The sequence below is a fragment of the Protobothrops mucrosquamatus genome, unplaced genomic scaffold (assembly GCF_001527695.2).
Source record: "Protobothrops mucrosquamatus isolate PMUCROS unplaced genomic scaffold, P.Mucros_1.0 scaffold196, whole genome shotgun sequence".
Taxonomy (NCBI): domain Eukaryota; kingdom Metazoa; phylum Chordata; class Lepidosauria; order Squamata; family Viperidae; genus Protobothrops; species Protobothrops mucrosquamatus.
In genome coordinates this window covers 96,559-108,872 of record NW_015386552.1, presented here as the reverse complement: position 1 = coordinate 108,872, position 12,314 = coordinate 96,559, and the positions used below count along the sequence as shown (strand labels likewise).

At 34.9% G+C, this 12,314-nt stretch overlaps 1 protein-coding gene across 1 annotated transcript in view; it reads left to right on the top strand.

The window, feature by feature from the left end:
• Positions 1 to 12,314, top strand: part of SAMSN1 (SAM domain, SH3 domain and nuclear localization signals 1) — a 66,339-nt gene that overhangs the window by 18,878 nt on the left and 35,147 nt on the right. Inside the window, exons 2-3 of the mRNA XM_015813801.2 lie at positions 2,573 to 2,696; positions 3,778 to 4,157. Coding sequence (XP_015669287.2) covers positions 2,573 to 2,696; positions 3,778 to 4,157 — 504 coding nt within the window. The remainder of the gene's footprint in view (positions 1 to 2,572; positions 2,697 to 3,777; positions 4,158 to 12,314) is intronic.

Here is a 12,314-nt window from a genome sequence, read left to right as displayed (position 1 = left end):
GACCAGGGTGAGCACCATATCTTTGTCTACCAGAGGACTCTCCCAGGCCATGCGGAGGACCCCCAGTGATGCAGGCTGCCCAGAACCCTGGGCAGCGGAGGGCAAGCACCCAGTCCAGCCTTTCTCAAGGGGGCACCTGGCTGCGCTTACCTCCTCCTCAAGGCTGCTGCTGATTGGCTCACTCTCCTTGGTCAAGTTGTTCAAAGTGTGCGCAGGAGGACAAAATGTGTGGGTCAGAGGGAGGCCCACTCCCTCTCTCCACGAGGAGACCCGGCTTTCTAACCAAAGCATCCTCAGCAATAGGAGGGAGACCACCACGAGAGGTCAGGAGGAGGGAACAAGGGGATGGCGAAAGGGCAGCAGGGCTGCTCATGGCCAAATGCTAAGGCAGGACTTCCCTCAGACCCTCCCCCCTCTCCTTCCTTCCTTCCTTCCTTCCTTCCTTCCTTCCTTTCCCCTTTTCTTCTTTTTCCTTCCCTCTTTATTCTCCTTTCCTTCTTCTTCCTTCCCCTTTTTTCTTCTTTTTGTTTGTCTTTCCTTTTTCCCTTTCTCCTTTCCTGTCCCTTCTTGGATGCTCAAATGCAAAAGGGGAAACATTTCTCTGCCCTGCCTCCTTGCCTTGTGATCAAATGCCACTTTTGCTCGTAGATTGTGGCCACTTAAAAGACTGAGAACAAATCAGGCTCAATTTATCCCATGCTTGCATTTAGTGGGAGCATCCACAGACAACAGTACAGCAAAACTACCAAAATGGTGGGTGTGAGAGTTGACCAGAGCTCCTCTGTTTTTTTTGTGCAACAGCTTTAGCATTTAAGGAACAGAGGTTAGTTAATTGCTTTTCTATTAATACATAATCCTTAAAAGGGCTCTCCTATAGGGACCCTGCCATGGTCTAATTCAGACTGGAAATATAGCAAAGGAAAATATTTTTCCCCACTCTGCTTTGTCCTATTTTCCCCACTGGAAATGGCTGTTTGCAACACACAAGGAGAGGATACTTTCCTAAGAGTACATAATTCAGGAATACCAATGTTAACTTGGATTGCCAACAAAGTCCTGTCTGTGACAAAAGAACACAAAATTGCTTTCTCCTTTGAGCCCAAGTCTCTATGGATCCAGGATTGAAGTAGAAGTATGTGAACTGGGGCACCTCCAACCAAGTTGTCATTCCTTCCTTCCTTCCTCTTCCCCTCCTTCACTGTCTCCCTTCTTCTCATTTCCTTCTCATTTCCATCTCCTTCCTTGCTTCTTTCCTTGCTTCCTTCCTTGCTTCCTTCCTTTCTCCCCTACTTCTCATTCCCATCTCTTTCCTTCCTCCACACTCAGGAGGGAATGACAAGAGGGGGAGAGATTGCCAGCGCTGCCAGAGGCCATGCTGCCAACAGCCGTCGCTATCCCACATGGGTGGGGCCAGTCCCGGTGAAAGGGAAGCCTTGTGGCTGCGAGGCTAGGTCAGCAAACAGGCCATGGAGGTGCTGGTTGGAAGGGGGTTGCACTGATCTACAATCTGGTTGCATCCATTAAATACAAAATGCGCTCAACCTTAGATCCACGGGGCAGCCCTGGAACCAGTGAGGGGCTGCCCTGATGCCTCTGCCCTGCCCCCTGGGTGTGCGCATAGGAGGTAGCAAGCGCTGGCGTCCTGGGTGAAGTCAACCTCTGGGGCAAGACAGCCAGCAGGGGCACCAGACTCCACCTGCTCACTGCCTCCTGCACGTGTGCCCAGAGGTTCGCTGGTTCCAGGACTGCCCCATGGATCTAAGGCTGAGTGCCTTCTGGCTTTGATGGCTGGCACCAGGTTGTAGATCAGCACCCGGTTGGCCTGGGCCAGTCTGCGGTGCTGTGGGCCGGTCCTTCGTTGTTTCCAGAGCAGCCCCGCAGGCCAGATGCAACCACATGGCAGCCCAGATCTGACCCGCAGGCCTTGACATGTCTGACCTAAAGCTTCCAGATACTTTTCATGTAATCCCAAGTAGCATGCATTGTAGTAGTCAAACTGGAAGTGATAGGACATGAGTGACCAGAAGTAGAATTACTGCTTTTACTGGTCATTTCACAGCAGAACTTGCTCTGACATTTAGAAAATTATATTAATCCACATAGAAATAAAATTCATGGGACTCCATATTTTTCTATAAACGTGTTTTTTGGATTGCCCTTTTATAATTAGTTTCAGGCAATCCCGGGCTTAGTGCATAGTGAGTAAGCTGAATTAATTATATGTAGTGGCACCAATAACATCTGAATAATTCAGAATCTATAAAGACATTTTATATCTTTCCTTCTTAAAATTTGGGGAAAAAAATACCTAGAGCCATGGTGGCGCAGTGGTTAGAATGCAGTATTGCAGGCAAACTCACTGCTCACTCCAGGAGTTCAATTCTGAATGGCTCAAGGTTGACTTAGCCTTCCATCCTTCCGAGGTTGGTAAAATGAGGACCCAGATTGTTCAGGGTAATGTGCTGACTCTGTAAACTGCTTAGAGAGGGCTGTAAAGCACTATGAAATGGTATATAAGTCTAAGTGCTGCTGCTATTGCTAATGCTACTCAAATATGCATTTATTACTTTAGGTTATAGATTCGGATGAAAATCAAGCTGAAACAATGGGAACCTTGAAACGGTTGCAGAAGTTAGTTCGAAATAAGAAAGACAATATACATAGTTTGGAGGACATGAAGCATATATTATCATCCAGTAAGTAAAATGATTTCATTTCAATCTATAAGAAATTAAATGTATTCATAAAATCCATTTCAATATTCAACACAAATTTAGAATATAGCGAGCAACTCATGGACACGGTTCAAATAAAATGTTAAGCAACCAATAAGATTTTTGAATTTTTGTTAAAAACAGAAAAATAAAGAAAATGCATCCAAAAGTCTTTCTCTCTGCAAATAGACATAAGTTTTGAAAAAACCAACAACAACAACATGCAAGCATTCCCATCCCAGATTTACAAATTAGGTATACTATGCAAATAAATAACAGCTGAGAAATAAATATATTATTTATTTTACAGGATGTATAGGTTGGTCCAGTTGAAACTGATTCTGAGCTGTATGCCATTCCCTCTCCATAACCCTGATTAAAATACTGAATTTAATCAGAAAATCAAAATCATAGCATCACAGCAAAAGATTCTGAGAATTGCAATCAACCACCAAACATCAATTAAAACTTTAAAACACTGTGTTGAGTAGCTTCAAGTAAACTCAAAGTATCATGCATACAGACAACAAGTTTTTCAACAGAACAATGTGTGACATTTGCTGTAGAAAATACCTGCACTGATATTTTCAATTTATTTCGGGGGAACTGACTTATCTTTTCACTTTCATGACTCTCAGTCGTCCATGTAAAGATTTTTTATGTAAGCTAGATATGCTAGCTGAAATCATTTAGTTATTTTTCTGATTGAACCCTTTTAACTTGTCTATTGGTATCTCTAATAGTTAATTATATTTTATTGTTTAATGTGGTACATTGATTTTTTTTAAAAAAAGTATAATTCATATTTATGTTTTTATCTAACTTATTATATATCATCTTGGTAACATTTGAGAATAGGCAAGATATAACTATTATCAATCCGTTAATGATGCGGTTTAGATGTTCTCTGAAATGACCAGATTTTTATTTTATTCTTTGTGTTTTTTTAGTTTATTACTTTTAAAATGTATGTTTTCGCAGAAAACATATATATTAAATAAATATGTAAAAATAAATAAATAAACCAAGCATTATTTTTTTTAAAAAATGCATTCTTTTCAAGATATATCACCACAAGATCCTGGGTTCTCTGAAGCTGAAGATGAAGCTCCAATTTCATGTATGAAATTAACAAAATACCAAGACAAAAAAATATTGAAAGAGAGTACAAGATTAAAGGCAGAAATTGAGCCTAGAACAGATCTTATCTCAGCATTGCTGGATACAACTTACCCTTCTGGAATTAACAACCTAGGAAATAATGACACCTGTTCTGAAATGGAATTTCAGCTCTGGAGTGACTGGAAAATTTTCCCAGATGCTCAACTGGGTCCCTGTGATTTCTTCACCACAAGGATCGAAGAGTGGGGAAAATGTACCTGTTGTTCACATCAGCCACAACTTACAAGCTCTGTCACAGATGTGGATCTCCCAAGTTCATGGGTAAGTTTTCTTACAAATAAATAGATAATTTTATGTTATTAATTTTAACATTATCAGTTGTATTAATATTGCATCATAATATATATACATACATATATAATGATGCAATATTAATACAACTGATAATGTTAAAATTAATAATATTAAGTATTACAGTTAAAATCTTCAGTCTTAGAAAATTGCTTGTTATGATTCCCATACAACAATAGGAACATTCTCCCAATTACCTGCACTATGCTACTTGTATATAAAGCCTGTTTAGGACATGAACTTAAATAGAGAGCTCAAAATAAGCACCTTCTCCTCCTTCAAATACCTTTCTTCCTCAAGCAATATTTGTCAAATAAATATACCAAGATGGAGATGGAGAGCATATTTTTGAATAGAAATAGATACTAAGAACCATCATCATCACATCAAAGGAATACCTATGGCTGGCTTTAGCGAGATAGAAGAAACAATTAAGAGAAACAATAATAATGCATTGGGAGAGGGTATATAATATCAATATTCTCATTCTCCAGTTTCACTGAAATTTTTCCCTTGTTTACTTATATCATGTATATTGTCGACCAAGTAAAAAAGGGCATGTTCCCTCTATTTCCATCATGCAAATACCATTACATATCTGGGGATAATTTGGGCAGTATGAAAAGAGATGTTGTACTAAGCCAGTAAAGGAATAAACTGGTCACAAACAGAGAACTCATAATCACATTTTATATTATAGAACATAAAACTATTAAATAAGCAGACAAATTAAAAGTTTATTTATGAAAAAATGACTGCAAAGATTTCCATAATTTATTTCCAGCCTTAAAAATAATGTAATGTTGAGGTGTCCTGAGGTTGGTTTTTTTTTTTTTTTGCTTTTAGTTCTAGCAACAAATATCAACAATATTAAAATAACTTCAAATTCAAACCATTATTAGACAATTACATCTGTTTTTGCATTGCATTTTGGCTTAATATATAGTCAGAAATTAATTGAATTGATCCATCAGGAGTTAAATAAACAGTAAGCATTGTCAATGAACTGGTATCTAAAGGTACCTATAGTGTTGGTATTTTCCTATCATCATTAGTGAGATAGAAGGCATCGAAATTTAACAAATAAATAAAAGTAATAAATATTTTCATAATTAAAATAGCCTTATGAAAGTAATTCAAACCTTTGAATTATTTATGTATTTATTTATATTAAATTTGTATGCTGTCCAATTCCCAATAACTCAAAGAAATAGCAATAAAACCAATAACAAAGATGGGGAAAAATGAGAGAACATAGTAAGAATGATAGACTGTGTATAAATAAACCATGGTGTTTCAATCAACATCACCAAAGCCTGGGTGAAGAGTCAGATCTTCATGGCCCTTCTAAGCAACAATAGAGTGGGGGCCATCTGGATTTTGGAGAAGTCTAATTCCAAAGGTCATTTGTTAATTTAATTTTGTTGTGAACAATACTTTGACGTCCCAAGGCCACCCATCATGCTATTTTTGGTGTACATAGGACAGATCTGGTAGACAGGGTCAGGATTGTATTGGGAGCTAGTTATGAGAGATATTCCTTTGTCTGATGTTAAAATGTTACTTTAGGGTACTATTTCATGATAATCTTGTACCTGGCAGCACTGGATTTCTTGTGGCTCAGAAGTATTAGTTACAGAGCATTTGGGACAGCTGTTGAGGAAGGTAGAAGGAAGAACAAAGTTGTTTTATTACCACTAAAATGTAATATTCTCATATGTAATGTCTATATGAGACATTGTGAGAGAGATATCAACTGAAACTCAGTTTATCACAAAGAAGTATTAATGTTATATCAATTGAACACTGTAATGCTCTGATATTTAAAAAAACTAATTCAATTTGAACAGTTTACTATAGAAAATGTTCTGGGGGAAAAAGGAGATTGCTAACAACAGATTCAGTTTCTCTATTAATCAGAATATGTGTTTGTTTGTCTCAGTTCTAGACTGGGATGGGTAATGTCACATTCATGCCTCTAATTCTTGACTATCAAACACTTTCTCAATTCAACAAAATTTATCATGTCTTACCCTATGAGTGCTTTACATAGTTCATTTATAAAGTTGGAAGGACTCCATTTTCTTGGCTACTCTATGGAAAACTTCTGTTTTCAACTTTATGAGGTTTTTTTTCATTAACTTATGTATAATTATAAGTCATATAATCATTCAATGTATTTTTAAAAGTCAGTACTAGACAAAAATCAGATTGTTTATGAAATGATAAAGTCATACTAGATGTACATATATTTTGCTAAGACTTATTATATGGCAGTGCTTTGAGTTCCAAATGTACCATCAAATTTTGAATTGTGGGCAAGGTCTTCTCCAATACCTAAGAAGGACATGCACCTCCTTCAGGACAAGACAGTCCTGGAAAAAAAATACTAAACCAGCATCTTTAGTCCAATATTGTAAAAAAATCGGTTAGAAGCACAACAGTTCCTGACAGTGCTATTATCTTCTTTACTTCCAGTATATCTGGGCTGACATCTGTTTTGGTCTGGGGCCCAGCAACAGGGAGGTAAAGCACATTAAGTTGGTGAGAATAGTGTGCTGACTCAACAAGCATTTTATTTTACAAACTTGTTTAGCAGTAAAGCTGAAAGATCATGAGAATTGAGTCCTTAAGTTGCTGAGTAATAGAAAACACATTTGTGTAATGTTCCAGGAGGCCTAGTGTGTATTTAATTTAGCTTTCTTTTTTTCTTTTTTTTTTTGAAAGTATTTAGCAAAGATCCTTTTTGAAAGAGGGATAAGCATGAACTGTGGACCTGCTTATTTAGCTCCATACAGTTTTCATCAGTCACTGACAATGCTGAAGCTCAGTTTTGTTGCTGGGAAACAAATCAGCCAGTTACTGCCAAATGTCACCGGCTGAACACTTGAGAATACACTTATCATTCCCCAAAAAACTGTGGCAATTGCCAGGGTATGCTGCAAATAATTGTGGCATGTGGATAATTGAAAGCAATCCTGACATCCAAAATAGATAAAAATTTGACTTGTCATGGGCTCATAGGTGATAAGGAATCAATGCTAGAGAACCAGGAGAAGGAGGAGGAACATGAAAGGGCAAAAACTGATGTTGGGACACCTTTTCGGGAATCTAAAGATTACATTTGTTTGATTTTTCTCCCTGACATTTTCACCATTACTACTGTTTTAAGCCAGTAGTACACACATTAGTTACTTAAGACTGCTGGTAAGCAATTCTAGTTTATTTATTTATAGTAGCTATAGATATTTAAAAGCTGCTGATACCACATCTGGAGGTAGCTTATAATGATCTATGATATGTTTGTCACCCACAGTATGAATAGCCAAAAACCTTTAGTGGCAATTATCTTTTAATCTAACTTTCAGTGTTATCTACTTTGGTGCACTACAGAAAGTAGAAGGAAGTTGTTTTAATTTGAGTAGCCACACTGAACTAAAAAAATAATTTTTCTAACTTCAGTTACTGTATTTACCATTTGTATGTGATGGTATTCGGGGGGAAATTTGCATATAGCCTTCCTTATTAGAGGTGTTAATGCTATTTTCATCACAGAAGTGTAAGGCTTTTAAAAAAAAAATTAAAGCAGACAATTTTATACACATACTATGTGTATAACAATAGGAGAGAAAGAATTAAAAAACTAATCCGTGTATATTACATAAACTTTCAACTCTCCTGCTCAACATTTCAATCAATATTTTGCATTCCATTTTTCTTTTTAAAAACCATTTTAAAATTAAAAATATAGTTTCTGAAATTATTAAATTATTTTCTGACCTATTACAATTCATTCAGAATTCCTGTTTAAGTAAATTGTTGTACTTGTGATATTACCAGTTGCATTTTCTACAACTAGTGCAGAGGTCAATCTTTCAAGGACAAAGAGGGAATCAGGTCAGCCTTCAAACTGCTGTAATTTTTCTGATGCATGAAGAAATAGAATAGATATGGATGGGTACTATATCTCCTGAAATGGCCTCTTTCTTCCCATTTAACAATAAATAATCTGGTGAAAGGAGCTCATGTATAAGTCTACATAAGAATGTCATTTTTGTTAATCATACAGATATTAATGGTGCACAGAAAAAGAAGTAATCTTGGAATGATCAGAGATTCTTTCCTGGTTACACTTTCCTGTTTAAATACTGGAACATGGAATGTACATTTAGATTTGAAGTTCTTAATGTCTGTAAAGCTCAGAATGTGTATTTTCAAATTGTATGATAAATGTGTAGAAGTTGGATAGTCTTCTCTTTGCATTTATTCTGATTATTTTGTTGTCAGATCTCTCATTTCAGCTGACCTGTTCCTATGTAAAAGAATGAGTTATTTTGTCTTTTCTAAGAATTTCATTTGTGACTCATTTCAAAAATAGATTATTATCTTTGACTTAAATATAAGTGAAACCATTTAAAACCTCAGGAAAAGTTTGGTTAAAGAATAAAGTATAATTATCATTGATTTACCTATTTTAGCTTATAATTTCTGTCTAGTTGTACATATAAGCTGTTTTAAGACGATGCAGAAGGTGTTAATTAATAATTATGTGACAGATGTTTTGTTTAGATTTTCAGATATGTATAGGAAGAAAATGAGGTGGGGAAGAAATAAGGCGATTCTACAGCTATCCGAATAGAATTTAAACAATGTAGTTCAACTATGCAACTTTTTAAACAAATTCTGAAGTCAGTATTAGCCTGAATATATATATTGTAAATAAAAGTACCAATAAATTTTATGTATTTGATGGGTGGAGACAAATTAGTGCAGGACAGTATAAACAAATAATAGTAAAAATTGACTGAAATGTAGAATGAGATATTCCCAAAAAAAGTTTAACATTTTCTCATTGTTCTTCGTGGTATTAAAAATATTTGCTTATGAGTAATCTCCATTCAGACAAAAATGAATACTTTTAACTTTTTACATGGCCTTTTTACATTTGCACATAGACACATGTTTCTGTGCAGGGCTTCAGCGTAAAGATTTAAATAAATGTGAGGGGGGAAAATTACATTCTGAATACTCCATCGTCCTATCTTCCACTGTGGCAAATTAAGGAAGTCAAGCATGAAGCAAACATTCTCTCTTGTTCCTTCTTAATAACCGAGACTAAAATATAAATAAAAATGGAATTTAAATAGATTAGTTATAATACTGAAAATAAAACTTGCTGATTGTTGATTGCTGCTCTACATGAATGATAAAGTTGTTAAAATGGACTTCTGATTCCTTAACTAATCTCATTTCCATTAAATGCTGCCTGTGCAGCTGCAGTCAACTATTGTTAAAGTTATCCTAAAACAAATGTTGCAGTGGAAGTGTTGAAGTTGAAAGGTTAGTGTTGATCAGTGTACCCTAAGCATCTATTTCTTCACCCATTTCTTTTTTTACTTCTCTTTTTGTCTTCCTTCCTGTCTTGAATATATCAACTGAAGATCTGACAGAGCTGAGCCACATCCTAAATAGAATAAGGAAGCTTTATTTTAGCTGATTGAGCTATGTGTGTATCATTTAGTAGTGTTTTGGGTCTGAGAAAAAACAAGCAACAATTGCCTTGTAATATTTGAATAAATCTGAATTTTAAGATGTTGAAGAGAAAACCTTCCAATGTTTCAGATAAGGAGAAATCACAAAAAACAAAGGTAAGAAATGTTCACATTTGAAGGCTGAATATCTGACTGGAAATCAGTCCTACGATATTTGGATAGTGTAACCTATACAGTTTTACGATTACAGGATTCAAAAGCTTTGCTCATTTTATTCCTTCATTAAGACTGTAGATAGGTTCATTATGTTGATTTTCATGGACAGCTGCTCAGATTAAATTGGGTGACAAACATCATTGTGTGTTGATGTTAATGTCCTGAAATATATTACATAATTCTCAAATACCAAGAGAACAAAAAATGCTTGAATAGTTTTTAACTTTTCTTGCTAAAATATCTATAAAGTCGAGAATATGTACCATTGTTTTAATTCAGAGAGATGTGTGTCTTTTGTTTACAAGTACTAATCTATCATTCAAATGAATATCTTTTTCAAAACCAGGTTTCTAAAGTTGAGTGTATGGTTTTCCTATAGTCTCTGGAATTACACAATATTCATTCTCAGTTCAGTACAAAGATTAAAAAACAATCTTTACCAAAAGCCAATCTTTGTTCAGAATTCATTTGATTTAAAACTATTACACATGAAATAAATACAGATCAAAGCTCTCAATGTATTGCATATTATAAGCTGATTAATGTAAGAATCTTTGAGTCATACCAAGAACTTTTTATTGTTAGCCATAATCTGTATTATAGGTCCATATTTTATAGATAATAACTTGCACCTCCCCTTACTCTCACCCATGGTCTATACACTTTTATAGCCTAACTTTCTGTGATGCCAATTATTTTATGCAGCAATTTAAGAGCATCAGAGTTTTTTTGTTTTTCCCCTACTTTTTTAATTCTTATATAGTAGCTCTTTTTTGTTATTAAACATTATATTACAAAATAAAGAATAATTAAGCATGAATTTCCAGCCCTATTACTGAAAAGGAGTTTACTTTTTCTATTATTATCTATTATTATGCATTCCATTCCATTACTTCATTGAAAAACTTAAAGTTCCAGTTTTGTGTTCAATCCCCAGGGAGTAAATCATACTTCAGAGGGTGAATTAGAGGGACATTCTCTCTCTCTCTCTCTCTCTCTCTCTCTCTCTCTCTCTCTGTGTGTGTGTGTGTGTGTGTGTGTGTGTGTGTGTTTGTGTGTGTGATGATGATGATGATGATGATGATATAGATTTATAAGGTTGGCAAGTATTCAGAAATTATTGTGTTAGAAAATATGCAAATTATTAGTGGCATAAATAGGAACCCTACCACGAGCCCATAACTAAACCTGTGTTAGCTAATTTATGCAAACCAATAAATTTTGTTTGTTTTATTTAGTTTAATGTTGCTTAACGATAGAGAAGTAGAACTATTATATTAGCAAATGAACAGTTATATGATGCTAAAATGATTTTGTTTTAAAATTTAAAATGTGTGGATAATAAGTCTTTAATTTACCACTACAGTGATAATTAATTTTCTGGAACACTTCTAGCAGCCTGACTCTGCCTTAAAGAAATATCATTATTTTAATCATCATGAAATAAATTAACAGAATTTAAGTTTGTTGATCTGAACAGTAGAATTATATATCTCCTTAAAATTAGTACATTTTAAATGTGATTATGGTATACTTGTGTTCCCAACTTTGAGCACTACTTAGGGAAGACAGAGAACTTATGCTATTATATTATTTCTGATTCATCTATTCCACTGTTATGTCCCTTTCCCCCATTTCTGTATTACAGAAATCTGCTTAGTCTAATTTCTATAAACAATTTTCTTCCTTTTTTAACAACCTCCATTATAACATTACTCTGCATTATATGTTTAAATATAATTATACGTTTAAATATATATGTAATAAACACCAATTTTTCCTTATATTATTTCTTAATATTATAGATAATTTTATCTGTTCTGATACTGTCACTAAGTCCACTAGTAAAACTATGAACTTAGGTGTTGTTGGAAATAATTAATTTAATGGTACAAGAAAGTTCAGACCTCAGATACTTTGCACTCACATAGCTCATAATGGATCTGGACTACTTTAGGTTTTAGTATATCTATTATATTTTTATAAGAAAATGTGTCCCTTATCTCCAATACTACTGGATTATTATGTGTGCCATTTGCCATCCCCTTCTTCTTTTTCCTTTTACCCTTCTCAAAATTGTAGCCTTTTCTGAGAGCTGGGTCTTTGCATAATCCTAAGTAGGATAATGATATATTGGTTTTTTTCTTGACTCTCCACAATATTCTTGAGAGTCCAATACTAATATTTAAAGATGTCAATACTCTTCCTATCCTGCTTCTCTAAATGTAAATGTTCATTTCCACAGAGTGTTATATTACTTGCACGATCTTTGACGTCTCTGTGTGTACTCTTTGTACAGATACATCACAACATTTGCATATCTTTTCCAAGGCCTTCATCCTCCACTGAGGGCTAGTTTATTATATATTTCTTGCTTTTTCTTTTACTATTGCTGGTTAATCCTAAAAGGCAAAAAGCT